Source organism: Juglans regia, chromosome 16 (genome assembly GCF_001411555.2).
Source record: "Juglans regia cultivar Chandler chromosome 16, Walnut 2.0, whole genome shotgun sequence".
NCBI classification, from domain to species: domain Eukaryota; kingdom Viridiplantae; phylum Streptophyta; class Magnoliopsida; order Fagales; family Juglandaceae; genus Juglans; species Juglans regia.
In genome coordinates this window covers 18,721,043-18,748,328 of record NC_049916.1, presented here as the reverse complement: position 1 = coordinate 18,748,328, position 27,286 = coordinate 18,721,043, and the positions used below count along the sequence as shown (strand labels likewise).

General features: G+C 31.2%; 1 protein-coding gene across 1 annotated transcript; it reads right to left on the bottom strand.

The window, feature by feature from the left end:
- Window positions 1–727: 727 nt before the first annotated feature.
- Window positions 728–2,707, bottom strand: LOC108989777 (two-component response regulator ARR5-like). Its single transcript, XM_018963513.2, has 5 exons — window positions 2,033–2,707; window positions 1,859–1,938; window positions 1,644–1,721; window positions 1,488–1,558; window positions 728–1,380 (listed from the first exon to the last, which is right to left on the bottom strand). The coding sequence occupies exons 1-5, from the start codon at window positions 2,184–2,186 to the stop codon at window positions 1,071–1,073; spliced, it is 693 nt and encodes a 230-aa protein (XP_018819058.1). The 5' UTR covers window positions 2,187–2,707; the 3' UTR covers window positions 728–1,070.
- Window positions 2,708–27,286: the final 24,579 nt, after the last annotated feature.

Below are 27,286 nucleotides of genomic sequence, written 5' to 3'. Positions count from 1 at the left end.
AAATCTTCTCAAATCTCTTACCAAATCCCCTTATCCAACAATCTATGCAGCCTCCCGGATTGACATATTCTATTTCTACCTATAATTTTCTCAGAATACTATTTTCTTTTCTTTTATATAATTCGAAGAGATAGACCTTTTCTCTGAATATTATAACACCTAAATTTCATTGTGGACTTAAAATATTTGAGTGAGAATTATGTGCAAGTTTTTGACTCAGAAAATTATACAAAATTCATATCCATATTTGCAATCCCATTTTGCACTTTCTCTTCTGTTAATAACTCTAAATCTTATTTTATGTCCATTTGGATACTTGAAATATATGTTAATAATAGAGATATTTTATTAGATTTTGAAAAACAAAAAAGAAAATGTTAAATAAAAATATTATAAAATTAAAAATATTCATATTTTGAAATTTAAAAAAGTAATATTGTTTTTTAATATTTTATTTAAAAGTTTAAAAAATTGAAATAATTAAAAAATTAAAAAAATTTAAAATTAAAAAATATTTTGTATTTAGGTAATATTTGAATAAAAATTCTTTATCATCAGTCACTATTTACCACTATACATTTCACTCCCTATAAAAAATATCTCCATATCCTATGAAAAATATTTTCGTATCCTATAAAAAATATTCAACGTCCTATAAAAAAATTATAGATATGAGATGTGAGAGTAAATAGTACTAATGCAAAGAAAATCTAACGTCTAAAATACTTGCAATATTTGTGCTCTCAACGGGCCATAACTCCTTTTTATTTCCTCCACGAAGAAATTTGAATCGGATAGCTAGATTCATCTTAAAGTAATAACGTAATCGGTTATAATTATCAGTAATTCAGTATTAGTGACTGGAACTCATCGTCCTCGTAGGAACAAACGAAACAAAAGACGCCAAAAGACAACCCCGTAATGCAACAAAAACCGTTACACGTAACGGAGAATTGCAGTTCTGACTTCTGAGTCTTCTGACTCAGGGAAGAGAAGAAAGGGACGTAATTGCATGGATTGGAGGATTTCCGACTTGTAGAGTGAAGCAGGTGTGAATGGATCTAGATCGATCATCCGGTGTTGGTAATTTTAAGCCGTCTAATCGGAGAATCCAAAGGTGTAGGGATAGACGAAGGTACCGATGGCGATGATATAGGCGACCGCGACGGCGGTTCTGGTAACTGCGACGGCGACGTTGAGGACGTAACGGGCGGTTCTGAGGAATTCAGATCGCAACTCTCTTGTAGCTTTCTCTTGTCAATTCCTCCGTTATTCTCACTTCCAAATCCAACCTCTCTCATCATGTAATCCTTCAAACGTTTCACATCCGATAACTTCACCGGCTTCATTATGAAATCCTCCGCCCCTTCCTCCAAACATCTACGCCACACAAATTTCCAATTGAAGATAAAAGATTTTATTACAAGATCTCGAATGACAATATCGTTCACTGAATATAGATTTGATTGTTTGAAAAGAAGAAATACCGGTCAATTCGAGCCAAGACGTTCTCGGAAGACATTATCACCACAGGTATCTCTCGGAAAGTAGAGGATTCCTGTTTCAACAAAGCGTTTAGATTTACCGAACGAAAATCGGTTTAGATTTCGTCTTAGGAAGTGATGTATGTGGAATTTTCTAACCTTGATTTTCTTGAGCAATTCGTATCCGGTCATTCCAGGCATACAGTAGTCTGTGATGATCAGATCCACCTTCAAGCCCTAAAAGTGACACCCAGCTGAAAATCAGAATCTCTGATGCACAGAAGCTGAATCCAATAACGGAAATGAACATTTGACAATGTGAATTTGGATTTTTTTTTTTTTTTTCACATGCATGAAATTCTGTTCAAACTCACATCAAAAGAAACAGAGGAGCTCTTCTCCTCGTCCAGCCCCAAGAATTGCAGGGCTCTCCTTCCGCTATCCACGGCCGTTACTGGACATTCCAACGGTTTATTCAATCAGAATTCCGTGATGAAATAAACAAAAGAAGAAAAGAAAAAAGAGGACTTTCGTATCAAGAGGCAAACCTTTGCAAGAAGAAATCTTAAGCAGCTTCTCGATGATCTTCCGATCAACGAGGCTGTCATCGACGGCCAGAACGTGAGCTTCTTCGGGATCATAAGGCGAAACACCAAAACCATCGTTACTTCGCCGTGAAACAACAACGTTCCCCCCCTCCATCTCCGAGTCAGAAGGTCTTCGCCTTACAGTAATAAGCTTTTTTTTTTTTTTTTTTTTGTGGTTTCAAATTTCGAAATATTGATTCTCTCTCGAAGAAGCAAAAGCAAAACGGAGTTCCTCTCTGCGTCAGCGAGCAATCTTTTTTATACGCAGTAATGGAAATGTCTCTCTGTCTCAATCCTCACACACACTGTCTCTCTGTACGAGTCCCTATCTCAAATCAGATCCTCTCTCTCTCTCTCTCTCTCTCTCTCTCTAACAAATCTCATATAGCTGAGATTCTGATATCCTGTGCAGATCTCCAAAATCACAGCCCCGACATCTCGCGATTGTCCCGAAAGTTTCGTGAGTGATCGCGACCGAGACCAAGCGCGAGATTTTGGTCAATCTCGGACATGTGTGGCACGACACAGCAATTGGTCGGTAGAGAGGGGGGTGAGTTGACCGGAGGTCAATGCGAGGACCGGCCCGTCAAATCCGTAGGTGGTGGGAAAAGGAGAGAAAATTTTAGACAGAAAAGAGCGATAGGAAGATGACTCGGGAATCGGCGGCATAAAAAGGGCGGGACAAAATTATTTTTACGGCCTTTTACCGGTGACATTTTTCTACGTCGTTCGTACAATCTGACAGGTGGTAAGTTTCACTTTCACATCTTCCCACGAATCGTTCTTTTTAACTTCTCTTTGACTTAAAGATAGACAGCCCATCATTATATTAAAAAAAAAAAAAGACAGCGCAGCAGTGCACGTGCCACCTCGTGCTCCCTATTTCCTTGATTTTGCTTGATATTATTGTTTTGGTGAGAATATTTTGCAAAAAATATTCAAACATTATATATAATTTATATTTGAAAAAATATCATGGTTTATATATAGTTTTTATACTTAAATGCAAGATTGGTTCATACAGTATGCTCTAAAGTCAAATTATCAGTGTACTTTGTAATTGACCTGGTTTTAATTTCGGATTTTTTTAGTTTTTCTCGGTTTTAATTTTCTTTTGTTTCTTTTTAATTTTTGTAGTTTTTATTCCTTTCGTTTTCATTTAATTTTAAAATTTTATATATTGAAATATGTTATGTACTTTAAGTGAAAAATATAAAGGTATTTTGAAAAGGATATGGAATTCCTATAATGTCTACAGATAAACCAAGCATAATTCCATATATATAATTCCCTTAAAGACTTATTATAATAATTTCTTATTTATAGCCAAATATGACGTACCAAGGAATTTAGATTTTAAAAATCACATTCTTAAAAATGAAGATATTGAAATAAATGGTGAGATTATTCGAATCAAAATCCCCATAAATATTTTCTTCAGCATATACGAGTAGAAGTAATTTTAAGAATTTAGCTTATTACTAATTTTTCAAATAATTTATAGTTTTAAAACTTAAAATAATTTGTTTACGCTATTTTTATAAGTGATAGAAAAATGTTTTGTTTAATTCGTTGGCGATAGAGATTCAAACTTCAACAAATTATTAGCTTATGTCTATTATTTACCATATAATATAAAATGCAAAATATTATAAAAGCACGTAATTGGTACGTACACAGTCCCATTTCTCCCTATTAGAAAAATACAGAAATTAATTTTAGATATAGATCAAGTTATTGACCAACCAAACTCTATGATATATATTAGGAGAGAGGTAGGAGAGAGTGATGTTATATACAACACTCTCATCTTATTTTGATCGTATTAAATGGTATATAATATATTCATCACCATTAAATAGAAGCATGATAAAAAGGCATGCACATTCATCAAAGAGGTAGTGGAGAATCGATTCCTTATAGATTTTTAAATAGTGTGTGATAAAGAAATGATCATGGAAGGAAGATCCTGATTTTTTTTTTTTTTTTTTGTTGGTTTAATCAATCCTTGGCGGTTATCTAGGATTTTTTCAAGTGAATTTACTTTCTACCAAGAATATTTCTGGAGACAGATTCATAATTTACCTTTAGTAGGTATTGTGAGGGAGGTTGTTCCTAATGTCGGGCCAGAACCCACGAGGCATTGATCGGTCTAAGGACAGACTAGTAGGACGAAATTGGTATGAGAGAATAGGATGGTCGGGTCGGGTCGGGTCGAATCAGGTCAAAAAGGGAGAGGACGGCCCAAGAAGCCCATAAAGAAGCAACAAGGTAGAACACACGCACGAGGGGCATGGGACTAAGTCAGAAGGCCTGACACTTCTAATGGCTGACAATCCTCATGCACTAGGTCAGGGACAATCCTAGCCCTTGGGCACCGACGATTGAATAGACCTGAAAAGTAGGCACGTCTGATCGTGGTCATGGCGCATTTAATGAAGGATGGAGGCAGAAACGCCATGACAAGGACCCAAGGCTGTCAGCGGTCACCACGATCAGGGTCGGCCTGTCACATGAAAAGGAGTTGGTAGAGGACACGACCTGGGTACAAAGCGGCACCACTACGATCAACTTGTCAAGGGATCATCCCTACCAGGCATATATATTCCCCCCTCGAGGGCAAACAAACTCTCTACACACTTTCATTTAAAATTTCCTTAGATCACAAATGCATAACCCAAATTAACTTAGACATCGGAGGTATCCACCACTACCCCGAGCCCTCGTTTCCTATATTTGCAGGAACAGATCAACCCAGTACACGGAGTTGCTTAGGCTGCAAAATACAACATCAACAGTGGCATCGTCTGTGGGATATATCTTATAGAAGTGTGTCCTTTATATGCTAGCAACGACACGTTCCTAGACTTCACAAAGAGAAGAAGATCAATTTGGAATGATGGAAGCAAGACTCACTGAAATGGGAGACACAATGAAGAAGCTGATGAAGGAGGTGGGAGCCCTCTGGCAAGAAAACGATGTGTTACAAAGAACCAATGGAAAACTGGCGGAAGGAGCAGAACCTAGCCACAATGAGCATGCCGGTTCACAACGCACCCTAGAGATCGTTATGGTTGAAGAAGAAAGACACATTATACACCTTGAGTTTCGGGAGGTCGGGGACAAGTACGCAAAAATGGCTAAGCGAATGGGCGCGTCATCCTCTATAGACTAGCTGCTTACTAGCACGGATCTACTGTACAACGGGAAAGTCATGATCGTTCCTTTCCCGACCAAGTTTAAGGTCCCCCAGATAGAAGTGTACGGGTCCAAGGACCTACTGGAACACTTGGAGACATTCAAGACCCACATGGTTCACAGGAGAGGTTGCGTGTCAAGCCTTCCCACTGACGCTAAAAGGGGCGGCAAGAGCCTGGACCGTGCTGGCGGCTTTATCAATGCCGAGGACACCCTCTAAGCTTTGACGGCCCCCCAGAGAATCAAGCTAGAACAGGCGGATAAGAAAGCTGCATGATAGAATAGTGGAGTGAACTGCTAAGGGAACAAGAAGGGCGCGTAGGAAGTCAAACGAAGGAACGAGGCATCGACTCGGGCTCTTGGCGGACTGTGCGTACATACAAGTATGGCTATGGAGGGTGAACGTGCCCCAGCGGGAGGAACCTAAAAAGGGTCAGGAGGGCCACAAATACTGTACATACCACCAAACGGACCGACATCAGACTAAGGACTGTTATACACTAAAATAGAGGATGGAAGAGTTGGGGAGCCTGTTGGAACAACGATGTCAGGAGGAAAAAATGTCGGCATGATGAACAAATGACCGCCCAAGGCCCCGACTAAGTGAAAGCTTGAGGAGACAAAGGGCCAAAGGAGCCCACAACATCGAAGCCAGGTAAGGATAAGCTGTCTGGTAGGCGAAATCTGCATGATCGCAAGGGGATATGTGGGAGGAGGGCCCACCTCGTCCAGATGAATGACGCACGCCTATAGAGCTTGGTACGAAGAAGTTTTCATAGCAAGGAGGGCCATCGTTGGCGCCAGGAGACACGCGGTGGGACCCATCATAACATTCATGGAGAAAAATGAAGAAGACATCCTCCACCTCCATGACGATGCCTTGGTAGTTATCATGTTGGTCGCCAACTTCATTGATTTGGAGACTATTCCTAATTATATTGAGGTCTCGTTTGAATTCGAAACTTACCTCAATTCATCTCTTCTTATCATTACAATTTTTTCAAATTTTCATACAAAATATAATAAATAATTCAACTTTTTTAAATTTTAAAATAATAATAATATTAAAAAATAATATTCTAACAATATTTTATTTAATTAATCTAAAATAATCTCAACTCATATCTGAATCTCTTTTGTAGAGATGAATTTCAATAGAACTTGGTTCTAAAAGAAAAAAAAATCTATACTTTCCAAAATTCAAAAAAAAAAAAATCAATTTGGATTGAGAGATGCTATTTATTACTATTTATAAGTTTCAATTCATAAATTTTACTATTATTTTTAAATTATCACAATTTATTATATTTCATCTGTGAATTCAAACGAGATGTTAATATGTATATCTTTTCATCTCGACTTTGAATCCAAACACCATGTTAACGTGTATATATCTACCTCACTGTAGGCCCCATGCCTAGTACTCTAGAAAGTACAAATCAATAAAGCAACCCTTGGATGGATTCTAGAAAATGGAGATGGAAAAAACTATTATGCGGTCCAATCCTCATCGATTTATCGACCCATTTGACCGCTCAATGATTTTGTTTTGTTTTTTTTTTCCTTAATAATAAAAAATAATAATTTTAAATATAATGATTTATTTTTTTATTTTTTTAAAATATTTAAATATAATAAAAAATATGAATAAAAAAAAATTACTTTCATAACTAATGATATAAATAAACTGTTACTCAAGCAGCAGAATAGTATCATTCAATAGAGAATTACAATTAGAACAATGCTACACAATTTCTTTAGGGCACTGTTATGGATTCCGAATTTGGAACCCATTTTGTATCCCGAATAGGTTTTTTATTTTTTTTTATTTTTATGTATTTTTTTATTCATCATAAACATTTTATAAAAAAATAAAAAAATCACAATACCATTAAAAAATATTTTTTTAATCATTCAGTAAAAAAAAAAATATATTCGGGACACACTTTGGGTCCCGAATTTGGGACCCAAAGCATTTCCCATTTCTTTAACCTTCACACATCATATTTTTTTAATATTTTTTTAAATTTTTTTTGAATTTATTTTTTTTAAATTAAATTAATTTTTTATTCATTATTTATATATTAAAAATTTGATAAAAAAAATTTAAAAAATGTAATATATAAAAATTGTTTGAATAATAAGAGATTATATAATTTTTTTTCTTACAATTATATTATAATTCAATTATTATTTTTTAAAAATTGTTATATGAACTTTAAGGTCTAAAGTGAATAGAGATATACATAAATATTGAGCATTTAATGTTGCTAATATTCACTCAAAAAGTTATAAAAGTAGTCATCTGATTCGGTTTGGATACTCATCTCAACTCTGAGGGTACGGAGAGATGATTTTCCATCCAAAACGCATGCCGTAAAATTTTATTAGTGCTGCTACACTCGTAGCTGGAAGCTAGAGTTGTTAATAGGATTTTATTTTATTTTATTTTTATATATATTTTTAAATATTTTTTAAAAAAATTAAAAATTTATAATATTATTAAAAAATATTTTTTTAATCACTAAATAAAAATAAAAATTAAAAAAATAAAGGTAGAGTTAAGCGGTAAAATAGAGAGAAAAGAGTAATATTATCCAAATTTTAAAGATGATTTTCCATTTAAGAACAAATTACAAATCTCTAAAGAGTTAATATAAATTTAAATATATTTATATACTATTACTTAATATATTATTCTTAAAAGGTTTATATTCTATTACTTAATATAAATATATTTATAACTAATACTCAGTCATTTCAAATACTATGCAATAATTGGTATGACCCACAACTATCAAATTTTTTAAAAATTAAAATTATCTCATTTCACTTCTATCTAAACATACAAATTTTTAAAAACAATTTCATCTCATCTTAATTTAACAATCTCAGTACTATTTATAAATCATCTTAATTCATCTCATCTCATTATTCAAATGAGATCGTAAGTTTAGATAGTAAGTTAAGATGAAAGTTGAATAAAATATTATTAGAATATTATTTTATAATATTATTATTTTAGAATTTGAAAAAGTTAAATTGTATATTGTATTTGGTATAAGAATTTAAAAAAATTATAATGATTAAATGAGATAATTTTTAAAAACATTTCCTCCCATGCTCAAACAAATATAATTCTCAATTTTAAATATTCAACTTTTTCATATAATTATTATCTAATAATTATAATTTTTTTAAATTTCTAAACAAAACTACTTTTACAAATTTCTAAATAAAAATTATATTCAAACAATTTTTCAACTTAGTAATATCTTTATTTAAGTTCTTCTATCTCATATTTCAAAACCTAATAAAATATTTTAACTTAAACTATTTTACAACTATTTACAAATATATTGAAATATTCTAAGTGTCGTTTGAATTCGAAGATGAGTTGAGATGGATTGTGAATAGTAGTGAGATGAATTATAAATAGTAGTGAGATTTGTGAGTTAAAATTATTGAATAGTAATGAATAGTAGTGAAATGAGTTGAGATGAATTGAGATGGACTGTAAATACAAACAATAAGTTGAGATGAGTTGAGATAAATTATAAATACAAACGAGTACTATAAATAATAGTGAAATAAGTTGAGATGAGTTGAATAGTCATAGATTGGTGACCATATTTCAAAAGGCACAACAGAGTTGGCTATCACTTAATACCTTAATTCGTCACAACTAAGCATTACGTACGCTATTTAAGTGCGGGTCCACTTGATTTTTAATACGTGCCACTAGCCATAAAGATACATTTAAGATTAACCAACCAAACCAAACCAAATTGCTCTTCAATTTGACGACGTCCCTTTTCCGCTAACATTAAACATCGATCTATACAACCAACAACCAGCTTAACGATAGAGGAAGCAAAAGATAAATTTCCAACTCAACTTTCTCTTGTATTTCCGGGATTCAAAAGTTCATTCTTTGAAATTTAAAAGCCTAAAAGGAGAAGTAGATATACACAGTAAATTACGCTAATTAACATTTATTGAATATTTATTATTATTATAAAAATTCAGTTAAAAATATTGTTGAATTAAATTTAGATATCTATCCTTTTTTTTTTTCTAAGTCGGAACTCGTTTGGATAGTGAGATAATATGAAATAAGATTATTTTACATGAGTTAAATAAGATATTATTAAAATATTATTATTATTTTGGGATTTAAAAAAGTTGAATTGCTTATTATATTTTGTGTGAAGGTTTGGAAAGTTGTATTGATTAGATGAGATGAAACCATCTCTGTATCCAAACGAGATCTTAAAATTTCGATAAAAAAATTTGAAGTGAACATGATATGTAATAGGCCTGCAACCCGTCCAACCTATACTATTTTTTAACCCGACCCGAACCGTCTGTATACCTAGGCCAAAACGACTCGACCAATAATATGCGAGTCGAGTCTAAAATTACTAATAATATTCGCACAACAACAAATTTGATTTACCAACGATTCCTAAGAATCATCCATCTTACTTTCCCAATTCCTCAGTCACAACAAAACTTTCGTTAGACCTCAAACTCCAAAATCCACAAATTCACCCGAAACAAAACAAAAACCCCAACAAAGTTTCCCTTTATTTCTTAATCCAATAGAAACAAAATTTTTTCCAAGTCAACTGCCAAGCTTCAAATTCAATCAAAACAAGAACCTTGCTTTCCCATAGCAATGGATTCCAAGAACTACGAAACCCATAAAACAAGAACCTTGCTTTCCCTTTATTTCTTAATCCATCAGAAACACCATGCCAAGAGTTTTCGGAACTCATTGGAATCAAGGTCGATAGGAAAAAAACCTCCTAGTTCATGTTTTGTTGAAACAGGAAAACGCGGTGACAATGTTAGTAGTAAACAAATCGTCAGCCATTGTATATTGCGGATCCTCGGATGGGCTGGTGAACTTCTGGGGGAATGCGAGCAGCATTTGTCTCACGATAGGGTTCTTCGGGGCCACAAGTTGGCGATGTTGTGTCTTGCCACGGCGGGAAATCTGGTGTTCAGTGGGTCGGCGGATAAGAATATTTTCGTGTGGAGGAGGGAGGAGCAGAACGAGGCCCACATTTGCCTCTCAATTCTAACTGGTCACATAGGGCCTGTCGAGTGCCTCACCATCGACGAAGATCACGAGTCAGAAAAGGTCGATCAACGGTGGATAGTGTATAGCGGGAGCTTAGACAAGTCGGTGAAGTGTGGCACGTGCTTGGGAACGCGCCGAAATTAAGGCAGATGAGGGCGGCGGAGCGACCTTGCGATCTTCATAGTGTGTGAGACAGAGTGAGACGTTTGTATCGATCTAAAGACTTGGCTGCTAGGGTTTTCTGAAAACTCGAACACCTGAATGCTGAAACGTTTTATTTTTTTAAAAGAGTCGGGTCTGCCCATTATTTATCGAATTGAAGCCGACGTTGATGCAAAACAGTCTTCTATCGGAAGGATTTGATCAGGTTAGACGGGTCCAACAAGTATTTTGCATAGGCCTAATTATGTAATCCTATTCCATCCTAGGTTGTCTATAAAGCCATCATTTTTATGTTGTTATATTAAGATTGTGATATTTTATGATGGAGTGTAATGCACGGTAGAAATTGAAAATCTTGGTTAAGGGTGGCAATTGGTGGGTTATTGAATTCGTATTGTTTCAATTGAATTTAGTTAAGCAATAAGTAACCTAAACCCGAACCGAATAAATAAATGTGTAAATCAATCCCTAATCAGCTATTTTGTTAAAAAATAGGTTCACTTTTTCATGACTCATCTTTTTTTTTTTCAAAGGGTTTATGCAATGTAGCTATGTTAAGATTATGCCAATTGCAATTGTGTATTAGAATAGAGTTACTTTAACTTGACACAAATTTGATTGACTACACTAATTATTAATAAAATTATTCAAATTCACGTTAAATTAAAGAATTCTACTATGGTATCGATAAAAGATATTGATAGTTTGAACGAATCACTCTAATTTATTTATTTATTTTATATATATTTTAAATATCTTTAAATATTTTTAAAAAGAATACATTAATTCACTATAAATACTTTCTTTATGATTAAGTTAAAAAAAAATTTATTTACAGTCCTTAAATAGAGAGTACATGTGCAAGACTTTAATTAAACAAAAAAAAATATCATTTTGTTAAAGATATTATTATAATTTTAAAAAAATTTAAAAATTTAAAAATAAAATTAATTAAATTATAATGCAGTATCTAAATAAAAATTATACGTGACATTAATAAAAAAACAAAAAAAAGATTATGGGTCCATTTGGGGGCCAGTTTATCTGTCCCCGAGCATTTTTCTAAATTAAATTGAATTTAATAAAACTCCAAATTTTCAAACCTTATCTCGGCAAGTGGCCCAACAGGACAAGGGAGAGAATTGAGGAGATTTGGGGAGTCCCAAAGAAATCTGTAGGTGGGACCATGTTTGGACTTTTGCCACCAAAGTTTAAAATATTAAATTTAAATGTTCAGACACTGCAGCATCGAATCTGGGATAAGTTGTCTTTCCCAGATTGATTTCTTAATTTGTATTCATACTCCATTCTGTAATCGCCATTTAAAAATAAAAAATAAAAAAAAAATTCTATTATAAAAAATAATCTCTAGCAATTTAATATGATTTATTAAATTATAAAATATTTTTATTATAAAATAAATCTAACGAATTCAATAAAATTTCATCAAGTATAAAATTATTTTTATTATAAAATAAATCTAACAAATCAAATAAAATCACATTAATTTATAAAATTATTTTTCTATAATTTGTTTTTGGGACGCAACAGTATTATTTTTCTATATGATATATTATTTCTATTTTATAATAAAAAAATATTTTACAATCTAATTTATCATGAAAAGTCATATTAAAGTTTAGACCTTATATTTTTTATTTTCTATTAATTTTTGAAAGAATTAAGTAATGGGGTTGTAAAAGTGGAATTCCATGTTTTCCACTCATGTTTCCTTTTTTGAAGAAAGCCAATTAAGATTCTAAATAAAAAGTTATGCCCATCATTAATATAATTTGCGTAGCATTTTAAGCATATATTATACTTAAATCAAGGACTTTTATTTGAGAGAGGAATATTTGAAGTACCATAACTGCCATCAAAATGAGAATTGTATTGAGAGACTTTATATTTTAACCATGGCTACACAAATTGTTGGAGATTTTATATTGCAAAATAAAAATATGATATTTGAGATCACATGCATAAATTGCATTCTTTTCAGATAATATTTGAATTCATACAATTATCTTTTTAAAATTAGCCCCATTTTTTAATTTGATTTTCATCTTTTGACCCTTGATTTTATAAAACAGTATGTAGAGTACTAATGAACATTGTTGAGTGGGGATACCAATTAATTCAATATATATATATATATATATATATGAATTAATCTTCCCATAAACTACTATTCATTATCCACACCTCACACCTTATGAAAATAGAAAGAAAAAATTGTCAAAGTGTGGGATATGGAGGTCAATAGTAGCTGATGCGTAGCAAAACCATATATATATATATAGAAATGCTATACACCATACTCTCATCCTATTTTGATCATACTAAGTAGTATGTGGTACATTCATCACCATTAGATGATAAAGAAGTATGTAATAAATGATCATTTAATGGTGATATATGTGTCACATCATACTTAATGAGATGAAAATGTGATGGTAATATGGTGTATAGAATTTTCCAAATATATTTTCGCTTGTCATTCAAGTCCTTTAATAGCTATGCCTTTGGTAATTAAGGCTCCGTTTGGATACAGAAACGGTTTCATCTTATCTCATCATTATAATTTTCTTAAATTTTCACGTAAAATATAATAAACTATTCAACTTTTTCAAATCTTAAAATAATAATAATAATATTAAAAAATAATATTCTAATAATATTTTATTCAATTTTTAACTTTTATTTAAAACTATCTCATCTCATCTCACTATTCAAACCGGACCTAAATCAATCTCAAAAAGAGATTGGTGTATTTTAATATGGTATAAACAATTATCTCATTATTATTGCAAGATACATTGGTTCATACAATACAACCCCAATGATTAAGCATAAAATGTTTTTTAATAGACAAATAATTTTATTATAACAATACAGGGTACAAAAGATGGGGTTGAGAACCTCTACATAGGTTCTAAAAAGTCAAAGAAATGTATAAAGAAAGAGAAAATATATTTGTAAGTTTCATTTTTTACACATTCAACATATGTTGATATGGAAGTTTCAACTATATTAAAAAATTACTGGTATTTTGATTTTTTTAAAAAAAATTATAATGAGTCACACTATAAGTGGTGTTTTAACAAACTGACTTATGTGTATCAAATTTATAAAGAAAATATAAGGAGAAGAAGTTAGGACTAATAGACTAGTCTAAATGCCATGTTTTCTTTGCCAATAGATTGCCAATGGTCCAAAAGAAGATATGCCATGCAGTTGGTTCGAATTGGCAATCCTATAAAAGCATATCAAGGTTTCTATTGTAGTGTAGCCCCCTTGGATAATAGAACCCATCAAAGAGCCGAAACCCATTACGAAATGCAATGTTGCTAAGCTTCCAAATTCTTCTTAAAAGACTCGTGTGACTCTTGAATTCAGGGCTAAATTGCAAATAATTATTGAGCTAGTAGGTTATGAAAGGTAGAAATCGCCGTGTGATCATGAGAATGGTTTGTGGGCAGCAATGAATAAAGACTTTTATTTGTTATCTGTTGATAGAGAAGTGCGTCAACTTCCTGGCTTTAGGGAAACGAGGCAAATAGGTTGGAATTAGGAGTGAGAATCGGGCAGTCTGGATCGAAAAAACCGACCGGACCGAATCGGGAATAGTCCCGGTCGGTTTTGGTCCAAATTTCATGCGATCGAATTCATTCGGTCCAGTCTAGGGGTTTTTCAGATCAGACCGGACCGGACATAATGAAAATTTAAAAAATATATATTTTATAATTTATATATATTAATTATATAATTTTCATTTAACCTAATCCTATCACTAACTCACCATTAAGTACTTATTAACTAATACTAATATTTATGATTTTATACTAATACTAATACTAATATTTATACTAATACAAGTATTGTATTAATAGTCTAGACTCTAGACTCTAGACTCTAATATGGTATAAAAAAGAAAAATACTAATAATCTAATATAGACTATAGTTATACTAATATAGTCATAACTTATACTAAATCAGTATAACTAATATTACTAATATATAGCTATACTATATTACTAATAGTCTAATGCTAATACTATTATATAGTTATACTAATCATGATTCATAATAACTAATTACTATAAGTCTATAGCATTAATGTATTATTATATAATATATAGTATCAGTATCACTATATCATTATAATATATATACACACACACACACACACACACACTATAAGCCTATATGTAGTAGTAATAGTAACACTATAATAGTATAATATATAGTATTAGTACTAATTTAGTATTAATGTATTATTATATAATATATATTCCATGATAATTGAAATTGGGCAAAAAAAAAAAAAAATCAGATTTAGATGGCTTGAATGACCCATTTTGGGCATGGTCAAGATTGAATGGACCGATCGGACAGGACTGAAATGGACCGGACCGGTCCGGTCCTATACATTACTCAATCTGGTCCAGGGTGAAAAATTCCTAGACCAAATAGGTCCGGTCCGGTCTACAAAACCACCTAAGACCAGACCGAGATCACCCCTAGTTGGAATGGAGTGTTAGACTAATGATAATCTTGTAAGTATTTGAGAAATACAGAGAATTGTATTGATAGTTGGAATCCATGTGCCGATATTGAAGATGTGTGAATGATCAAATCTTGAAGATCAAAAGCCAAATAACTTAATGGAGCTGTGTGTTTGGCTGTTGAGGTTCCAACGATAAATGGTTCTAGGGTTTGAGCGCCATTTTGAGTGATGAACGAGGCGCACAAGCCCATCATTTTGAAGAATGGCTTTTTAATTTTTATAGATTGGTGATATATTATGTGTATTTGGAGCTGGTCGAAATAGAATATATCAATATTTTTTTTTTGTTTTAGGAGAAAAAAATATATATAGAAAGAAAAATGTTGATCGAACTGATGCATTTGATTGATGCAGCATTTTGTGTGTTTTTTTAATATATATTAAAACAAAAAAGGGCAAAATGTGCTATCGGTTAGATGCATCGGTACTCGTAGCACTATCCATATAGAAAAGTTCTACAATAATGGCTTCTAAGCCTTAAGAGGAGAACGAGGACGGGATAATAGTCCAACTAGGTCGCACACCTTATATGAGTGAGATTGATTGTGGATTCGAAGAAAGAAGAGGTGAGAGCAAAAAATCAAATGTTCTATAAATGTAAATCTTCAAAACATTAACATTAATACATCAAATAGGAACCTACATTAATCACGTAAAAAAGAAAGAAGGAAGAATTGGTTGACATTGTGATAATGGGAAACAAAGCCAAACAAACAAAGTTTATTACTAGGAAATCTTAAAAAGGTAAAAAGAAAAGGGGGAATAGAAATCTTGAGTGAATTTGTGAGCACCGAGGGGGAGGAGCCCACACAAACATTGTGAATTTTAAAATAGCGCCGTTTACCTTTGCATTTGCATGATTATCAAAAGACATTGATTGTGTGGGGCCTTAACATGTAGTCGGGGATTCGTTTATTTTCATAATTTTTCTCAATTTAATTTATCTAATTATTATAATTTTTTTAATTTTTTATATAAAATAAAATAAATAATTTAATTTTTTTAAATATTAGAATAAAAATAATATTAAAAATATATATTTTGATAATATTTTATTTAATTTTTAATTTTAATTTCACTAAATACAGTTTTAAAATATATAATTTCTATGTACTTCTTTTTAAAACAATAAATCTATTATTAAAAAATAATTTTTTGATATAAATCTAAAATTTATTTAAAACTATAAATATCATTTATCTTATTTATAATTATTATTTTGCACCGATCATTTCTCATCATCACTGTTTATGAACTTTAAAGAGATGGTTCTTTTTTTGCCCTTTTTCTTTTCAAAAGGAACAACGACCGTGTGAATGACCCATCTTTTTCCTTAAATATATATGGAATCTCTTTTTCGTCAAAACAGTGGGATTTGGGGGTATTTTGTTGCTGATACTTGTACGGGCAAAATCCAGCAGGAGCCGATGATCCCACTTTAACGGACAGGTAATCAGAACATCTTCCAATTTTTCAAACACCACCGATCCACTTTAAGGATTAATGTAGGATATGCTATAATATTATGGGAATAATGATATTTATAAAGATTACAAAGACTAAATAAATAATCATGTTCTCTTTAGAAACATCATTAGACGGACTTTGAAACAATCATGATTTGGGCGAAACAGTGAAAGACACCCTTTCAGCCGGCCTCGTTTGCATTCAAAATCTACCTTATCTTATCTCAACTCATCTTATCTCATCATTACAATTTTTTCAAATTTTCACATAAAATATAATAAACAATTTAAATTTTTTAAATCTCAAAACAATTTTTTTAAGTTTTTACACAAAATATAATAAATAATCTAATTTTTATTTTACTATTCACAAACTATCTCAATCCATCTCTGAATCTATATCACTCCGCATTGAGAAGTTCATGTTACAGCATCTTATATAATGTGTGCATTTTGATGTGCCAAAAGTAGTTTACTCAAACCCAAAGTTAGGTTTGATTCTGGAGAAATCTCCAACCTGAACCCCAAAATTAACTCAAAAATGGAAAGTATCATTTGTCTGTGTTTTTTGTGTCGTCTTTTATGATAAGAGAAATGACGTTCTTTATTTTAGTTTTTATTATTTAAAATCACACTCGTTGATGTGACACATTTGAAATGATTATTTATTTATGAGAAAAACATATGAAATTACTTAAAAAACATATCAAACAACTGTAACTAGATAATAAAACTTATGATAATAATTAATAAAAGAGAAATATTTGGTCCATAAAGATATCTTATAAAAACAAAATTACAAATTGATATGGTTTGATATGAAATGTCATATGTACTTGATAAATATAAAAATTTTACAATCTGATATATCACATCAAACTATATTTAATTTGTAGGTTAATTTTTGTCAAAGCTCTTATAGAACTAAGCACTTCAGTAATAAAATTGCTCAAAATTAAATATGAAAGACACACCAACCCTATTCCAAGTGTCTCCTTTCACTTGTTTTGGTTTCTGGGCCAAAAATATTGGCCCATAATTAGTAAGGTAATCGTTAGTGGATTGGAGAAGAGCTGGACAGGCCCAATCTTGCACACACTAAAGTTTAAACTCCGTACCAATACCTTGACATCTGACAATTGTTTAAAAAAAAAAAAAAAAAAGAAAAGAAAAGAAGAGAAGAAGGTCATTGGGCAGAGCGACAGTGGTTCACTTGAGCGCGAAGGAAGTTACGCAGGAATTAACAATGGAGTGCGCCGGAAAAGTGAGGAGAACTACGTGTTTGGGTCCACCCAGAAGACGCTGTGTCCGCTGCGGAGCCGTTGCTTATTGCTCCGTCTTCCACCAGGTTCCTCCGACGTGCATAAGCTTTTTTTTTTTTTTTTTTTTTAACTCTTAGCTTTTATGTGAGTTCCGAGCGTAATTGTTCTACAAAACACACAATTCGAATATCATGCTGATTATTAGCGCCCGAGTTCTTAAATCTAGTAGCGATAAGTGTTTTGGTGTGCGACAAAACATCTAGGTCTGCCTCAGTTCGTGTAGAATTGTTGTGTGCTTGGAAAGCGAAATTGGCTTCTGATTACAATTTGGCGAAAGAATACTAATTAAAATTCATGCTTATTAGACTTATTAGACTAGAGTGGTTTAGTGATCCAGTTTGTCAGCTTATGCAACCTAGTATTTCTAATGCTTTGAATAACCTGGCTATTACATATATATCCAATCATTACCTGTGTTGCTTTTGTGAAATAAGATATTGCAACAATTTCAATCTACTTTACAATGAAATTATTGTTGAAAGCCTGAAAGAACATGAACTATATTACTCATTACCCATATCTTCCCACTGCCCACGGTTCTATATTTGTTTTGTTTGGCTGAAAAGTGATGTATCAATATTACCACTAATGGGACATTACTTGTAATGGTTTAGCTGTAAGATTATGCACGGTTCTTCAATGTCTATGCTATACTGCCCACAAGCTGCTGCTAACCCTTCATTTCCACCACCGTAGAAGTTATTTACTTGGGTTGATATTTGGCATTTTTACTTACTAAAATTTCATATCATTGTCTTGAATTTTTTCTTAATTCTGGAAAATTTAAACTATCGCCTTCTTTTTTTTTTTTTTTAATTCTGGAGTGGTCATAAAAGAAGAGTGCAAAAAATTTGAACAACAAATGAGACGTGGAGATGTCTTGAATGATCCTTTCACATTTTCTCAGGAAGCTACACTTCAGGTAATATTCTCGTGTTATATTATATGTTTGGGTGACTTTATCGATCTACTTCTTTTGTTCAACTCTGCTAGGTCTGTGAAAAGGAGGCCAGGTGTTTATTCTGAGCAAAAGCGGCATCCATCAAGTGGGAATGTGGTTGCATGATTTCTCGTGTGTTGGTTACTTCCTCTGATTGTGAAGGAGACAAAGGTCCCAGCAGTTTTTACCGATTATTGTGAAGAAGCTTGTCATCTTGGAGCTTATTGCATAAGCACTGTAACTGGCCATCCTCCCACATTTCCTGTGTGTTTCACTTTCTTTCTGTCTCTTTTTCCCCAACTTACTGTTTCATTCTGTTCAAAAGCATGGATTTGTCACTGCTTAATTTGATTAGATTCAAAATTATTCCTCTGCCTTGTATATACAATTAAATCCTTTCAGACAGCCAACGGTGGTTGAAAACAGTGCTTTATTTCTCCCTTGATACAGTAATTGCTTCCGCTACGGGATGTGAAATGGTCTTCTTTTGATAGATTCATGGAGCTTTGGAATCAAACCATCACTCCCTTGTGTTATCTGCAGGTATAAGACATCTTACTGATGCAGCTCTCCTAAAGTTTTCGGGTGTTCATGGAAAAATTTTGCGAGACGTGTGCCTCACTCTGGTGATCATGATCTAGAGGCTTGATGACAGGTTTGGAATGTGAGATGAGAATTTTGTATTTTGTTTGAAAGTTTAAAATATTATGTTTTAATATTATTATTGTTTTGAGATTTAAAAAAGTTGAATTGTTTATTATATTTTGTATAGAGATTTAAAAAATGTATAATAATGAAATGAAATGAGATGAAAATTTTGTGTTTTGTCAAAAGAGTACTGCTAGAGCCAACGGTGGCTCTAGCATGTGTTTTTTCATATATTTTTTTCAGTTATTTTTTATAGAGATTTTTTTAATATTTTTTAATATTTAAAAAAAATAAATAAATATATAACATTATTAAAAAACACTTCCTTAAACAAAAAATTATTTTTTGTGTTTTTTATTTTACTTCTTGATTAAGGAAATATTTTTTTAATAATATTGTAAATTTTTTTATTTTATTTTTTAAGAATATTTAAAATTATTAAAAAAATCTATATAAAAAAAATACAAAAAAAACACATGCTAACTCCAGCGATAGGCTGTAGGAGCTACCAGCAGTGACTCTAGCATTATTCTTGTCAAAAACTCCAAACTTGTATGGTTTCTGTACACCTTTTTCAAATCAAGGCCAGGTTCATTTGCAATCATGATCGTTATTTTGTTCTTTTAACTGCTGCATTATTAAATTTAGTTCAATATAATTAGAATGGTGATTTATCGGGTTGCTCTTGCTTGTATTTCGTCGAACTCGTTCATCTTTTTCCCTCCTCACCCACGAAACAGGAAAAAAAACGACACAAATGCATACATAAAACATCTAAGGAGACAGTAATTAAGCAATCTGGCTCAACAACATTGAATTATTTCCTTCAAGAAACATAGAAAAAAAATAGGAATTGAAAGAATAAGACTGAACATCGTACGTATGTAAAATGGGGGGGAGGAAACAGAAAATATTTCATCCTTGCTGCATGACAAATTGAGACAAGGAGGGGCATAACTTCAGCTAGCGCTTTTGGGTGGTCTTCTGGTACTTGTCTTTGATCCAATGGAAACCCAGGGAGGCTCCTTCCTTAACCTTCTTAACACCGGTGGATGCGGCGGATTTAGTTTTCCCGAAGCCGTCTTCAACCTTTCTAGAATACTTACCCTTTGCACCACTGCCATGGCTGCTATTCTTGGTGTCAGGAACAGGATCTGGGTTGCTGTAGTCCCATTGATCAGCCCACGAGGTATAAGAATTGTTGGACTCCATTACTTACAAAGCTAAGCTATATAGCTTATGATCTTTTCTTGAGAAAGATAAAAAGACAGATCACCAAGTTAACTTGATTGCAGGTTCTTTTGGGGTTAGAAGATGGTTTTGGAGACGGGGGTCTATGCATATATATACATATATTATAGATAGATGCTGTATTTTATCGTCTAGATGGGTGGTGTTGGAGACCAAAATCAGCGCGTTTGAATTGAACAGAGAAGAGCAACAGGGATGTAGCAAACAAGAAGAGAGAACCTTCGTCCGGAATACAAACAAAAAAAAAAAAAGATTGGCAACACGCAATTCCCTTTCCGAGAAACTTTATTCGAAAAGCAGCAGCCGCTCGAAGGAAAAGGATCAGTTGGCATTCGTTGAATGCTCCACCGCGTCGCCCAGCAACCCTACATTAATTAATTAATTAGTTACATATCGTTCGCAATACATGATGTACGCGGCATGAAAATTATTTATATATATATATATATTTGAATGCTAATATTGGAACCTCATTTTCCACATGTTTGTAACGAGATTAATTATATTCTAGTATTCATTTTGATTAAACATTGGGTAAGGTAAGAAACAGTGAAATTACTACTTATCTTAGAAGTTTAAGTCTCGTTTAGTTACACAGATGAGATGAGATGATAAATCAGTAAATATTAGTGAGATAGTTTGTAAATATATTTAGTAAAATTGTATGAATTATAATATTTTATGGAGTTTTAAGAAATGATAAAAAAAAATTGAATAAAAATATTATAAGTTAAAATATTGTTACAATTTTATTTTTATTTTATAAAATCAATTGAAAATATTATATCTAACCATGTCAATTTATTATCTGTACTTTTATGAGGCAGGTATTATAAATTTTGAAGACTGGCTAGCTAGCTACTTGGAACGGAGGTATCTTAGCGTATTAATAAACATGGCAATGATTGATATATATTAAACATTATATTAAACTAAACGTTTTGATTAAACAAAACTTTGTTCTAAGTGAAACAATTATTAACATTAAAAATATCGAAAATTCCATGGCACCAACATGTGTGCCAACCACCTTGAGATTCCCTATTTTCCTTTTTTTTTTTTTTATTTAAATCTTTTTGCATTTTCATTATTGATTTATTTAATTTTGTGCCATGCACGTGTGAAAAGTTGCGTACATGGTTGTTAAAGAAAGAGTCTATTAGAGTCATAACTTAAGATGAAGGAAAGGGACTTTGAGTTAATTTTTCGGAACACGCTTAATTTTTAAAGAAAAAAGAGTAATACTACGTACAATCGTAGAAATCGGAAATGTTGTGCAGTCGTTTTGAAAAAAAGTGAGGTCTATTATTAAAAAATTAATTTCTTTTCATGTGGATCCCATATTTATTCATTTTTTTCAAAGCGACTGCACGATACTTGTACATTTACGACTACAAGTATCATTTCTCAAAAAAAAATTTATAAATTACACTATCATTTCGCTCTTTTAATGAGGTGGTATTGTAGAAGGAAATAGATTTGGATTATAGAAAAAAATTATGCTTGAGATGAAACTCTTTTAGACCTCGTTTGTGAGATTTAATACGACTCTAAATAAAAGTAGGGAATATAACGACTTATAATCCAATAGGATGTATTTAATTAAAAACAAATAGCATTGTTCATGTCATGTCGTTTAGGGAATATATATATATATATATATAAATATATATAACATAAATTATAGGAATGGACTGCGTTATTTTTCCTCTCCAGAGTTTATTTATTTATTTTTCCTTTCGTTTTTTGAATTGAAGAGCCCATGCATGCACCACATTCAACGATTCAATTTTCAACAACTTATTTACGCCAATTAATTCTCAATGAATGAAAAATTCTTGTGCCATTATGTGGCGTTTGGATGAACTATATATTCTCATGCTAGGAGAGAAAATTGAGATCCATATGAGAATTTTTATTTTCATCCCAACTCTCATCCGAAGGAAATATGGATTCCCATCTAAATAGATGGGATCCACTTTCCTAGCTTCCTGATCACGAGTTTATATATATGTTTATATATATGTATATATATATATATAAATGAAATGAACATATTATCTCTTTTAATTTTTTAAATTGTACACATAATTTTATTTGTATATAAAACTAAGACTTAGGCCAAGAATCAATCAATGAATGAGAATGATTTATAACTAATACACATAAGTCTGCTGAGTATTTTGTTTTTTAAAGGAGTGAGTTCGGTATATGTCATAAGTGACATGGATCGTTAATGGTATTTTTTTTAGAAAAATTATTTGCATCAATCTACTATTGGCTGCAGCTGTAACACACATAATGTGTTGAGTTAAAAAAAACAAAAAAACAAAAAACAAAAGACACCGCATTAGGTGTGTGGAGAGTGCAGGTTGATGTATAGCTGAACTTTTTGTTTTTAACTCTTTGATATTTGTAGTCTTAGGTGTGCAATACTTCACACTCTTTTTGAAAAGAACAATGCTAGATACAAGTTCAAAATAGACAAGTCTCATATAAGCATTTTGTAAAAAAAAAATGAATCCCACTAATAAAGAATAGTTTTTTCTTTACACTTTTTAAAGGTGGGGCCTACTTTTTTACACGAACTTATACTAGATTTGTCTATTTAAAACTTGTCGAAATCATTTCTCTTTTGAAAAAAATGGATAAGTCTGAAATCTACATAATTTTTTTTTATTTTTTAATGCTAGCCCCATTTTTTTTAAAAGGAAGTGAGCGGAGCTTACATCCTAAAATTGTATTTAGTATTATTATTTTTAATGCTAATTATTGTTTGACACCGTTTGGTTTAGTGAGCTTTAATGCTACCATTTGATCAAGAAGTTTTATGTTAATATTTGATCTTTCTGAACTTCTTGAAATAAAAAACAGAATATATATTTCCTAGAAAAAGCGTCTTAAATGGTTCAAACTATATATGGATATTTTGGGAAAAATAAAAACAAAGGTGATTCCACCCGAATGAGTAATTCTACATATAATTGTGAAGTACATAAATACCGCGTAATCACTTTAAAAAAGAATAAAATTCACTATTAAAAAGTTAATTTTTTTTTATGTGGGTCTCATGTTTTATTCACTTTTTTCAAAGTGATTACGCGATGATTGCATAATTCACAATTGTAAATATATTTTTTTTATTTCCAAACATGAGTTGAATCACATTTTCAGGAATGTAGATTCTCATGCATCACATTCCTAATAACATAGCCACAAATATTTTTGGGAAGATGAATTTTATGCATCAGTCACTATTCATTCCTACACTCCACACCTATAACTTTTTCATAAGGTGTGAGAGTGTTTTTTATAGTGTGGAGTATGGAATAATGAATAGTAATTGATGAGAAGAATTTTTCTTTTTAAAAAGTTGAATTCTGTGAACCAAACGTAATATGAGAGTAATCCCTAACAAATATGATGCCTCCTAGCTACCTAATTTGTTATGAATTTACGGGGAATCAAAGTCAGATGGGGAAAAAACAAATACTGTTACGCTAATTTAAGGTGTGAAAATAAAATCCTCGCTAAAAAGCATAATGTATCATATTCAACGCAGGCTTCATTTTCAGATATCTTACATGACCCTTCAAATTTGACCAAACAAGGCAAAAAGACGTAACCTCTTTGCTAGCAATTAGAGTCATTTACACGTTTTACAGTTTTATATTATAATCTCGCACAATGAGTGGTCTTCTAAGGTCAAATTGGAAACATTCCCTTAAACTTCTATTCCATCCTTCTGTCTATACTCTCAATTAGTATTGGGAGCGCATGAAGACTTTCTAGAATTCTTTTATTCAATCTTTTTTTTTCCATAATTCAAAGAGATATTAATAGACGTAAAATGTAAATTCAATACTATTTAACTCTTGATATGCTCTCTCCAACATTCAAGGTTCAAATTGATTTTTTTTCCTTGAATTACCGTGCATAATTAAATATAATTCATCGATAATTTTTATTTCAACTCATCTCATCTCATTTCATCTGTGAAAACAAACGAACCACAGATAAAATCGCAGTTCACCAAATTTGATAACTCTCGACCTACCTTTCCGTCTCCTTTAATTGAAGTTCATGGCAAGCAGGGAAGACAAATTGGTGGCTCAATATTGACAAATAATTAAATTTTGCACCAATTTTCATGATCTCTATTATTATAAGTCGTATTTAATTATCACAATAACTATTAATTCCTCATTCATAAACAGTACCAAACAAAAAGATGAACTTTCCCACAACTTCGTACAAGTTAAATTTTCCCACCAACAAATAATTCGCCAAACGTAAGAATAATACTATATTCTGTAAAATTTAATATGAAAAATTTTACAAAAGATATGCGAGACTTGCATATTTTTGAAATATATTTAATATAATTATATATATATATGGAAAATCAAATTTAGTATCCTGTAAAATTTTTTGTACGAAAATAAAAAAACAATTGAGTATCCAAATTGTTGTATTGAAAATCTAAAAAGTAAATTTTCCTATTCTTAAAAAATGTCACTGGTTTTAAAAATTGACCTTAATTATTATTATTTTATTTTTAAGAAAAAAGGGGGTCTATCTTAACTATACGCAATGGCGGAGCCAGAGGGACGGGTGGCCTGCCCCCTCCTGACAGAGATTCAACCCCCTGCCCTCGCTATTTTTCCAATAAAAATTATTAAAAAAAAACAAATTAAAAAATGGGTCTTCATACCCTTAAAAAGCTTTACAAATTTTTTTTTTCTTAAATTCTAAAATAACACATCACTAAGAGTAATAATATGTGATATGACCTGTGAACTCAACATGAATACAACACGAAATTAGTAAGTTTGCATTTGATGTTAACGGGTTCGAATAAAAACGGGTTTGAATTTGATGTTAACGGGTTCGAATCAAAACGGATTGACCCGTTAAAATACGATTTATAAACGGGTCATTAACGAGTTAATTGAGATTAACCCGTTTTGACTCATTTAAATTTTATTTCAAAATCACAATTTGAATATTATTGATCTGTAATATTGATATTTCTCAGAATGATTATATTTTTATTGGGAAATGCTAGGAGCCCAAAACGGACTCCCATTTATTTTGCCCGATTGTTTTATTTGTTATATTTTTTGGCTGAGTGATTAAGAAAATATTATTTAATAATATTGTAAATTTTTTTCTTTTTTTAAAAACATTTAAAAGTGTTAAAAAGATAATGTAAAAAAAAATCTTTAATATTTTCTTAATCACTAAGTAAAAAAAAAACTAAAAGAAAAAAAAGAAATCGAGCAAAATAAACGGGAGCCCAAAATGAGCTCCCTATCATTTTTCATTTTTATTGTTGAGATTGTAATTCTGAACTTATACTCATATTTGTTATTGTAGGATTTGTAATATTGGTTTTATTATATGTTAGAATTTGAAAAAGGTTGATATATTTTTTTTATTAGTAGGTAGTCTTGTTTTTATTTTAAGATATTGTGACTACTAATAAATATAAATTTTAACTTTTATGTAAAATTATGTTAATCGAGCCAAATGAGTTATGTGTGTTAGTTCAAACTATTTACATGAAACGTATTTAAATGAATTGTGTTGTATTGACATATTTTTAATTAAATATTAAACATGTCAAAACAGGATACCCGACACGATTTGTTATCTAAAATAAGTTGGATTAAGGTTTAAAAATTTAATATGTTTAGCTTAACGGGTTAAGTTCGAATTGACCTATATAATTGAATATTTATGACTTGGTACAACATGAAAAAGATTTGAAAAGATGAATTACCACCCCAATGGTGCACCTCTCAAAATTTAACAAAAATCCAAAAATGTCTGTCCCACATTCTAGAGGAATTTTTGAAGTCAACAAAATAATCCCCTAACTCTAACAGATCAAAAACAAAAATGATAGACCTACTATTTGTTAATAATTTATTTATAACTATGAATTAAAATAATAAATTTTTTAAAATTAAAGTTTGAATTTTATTTTGATTTGATGTTTTTAAATATTTAGAAAATATTATTTTATTAAGAATTGTAAATTAATTGTGATTGAGTTTTAAGCCTATCAGTACTCAATAAAAAATGCTGGCATTGTCGCACCTTTTTCAAAATATATATATATATATATATATATAAATATAGATAGAGATTTGTTTTGATATAAAATAATAAGACTAAAAAACTTAGCTTGAATCTTTAATAAAATCTAGATACTTTTAATTCAAAAGTTTGGCCTAAAAGAATTTCTATAAAAAAAAGATTTTCTCTTCTTTTGAAAACCATCAACTTATGATTTTTCGCTATAATTAGTTTTTAATATTTATTCATTGCAACCTCTCTTGCTCTTTTCACGACCATAATTTGAAGCGAGAATATTGTAATAATGCTAAGTGCTAACGTGGGATTTTAGTAGATGGACATATGTAAAATAAAGAAATATATAGTAATGTTAAATATAATATTAGGTTAAAATTCGAACATAAAATAAGATAATTTGTTGACAAATTTAAACTCGACTCATATTAATATAGAAATTAAATAAATAAGACTTAATTATCTACTA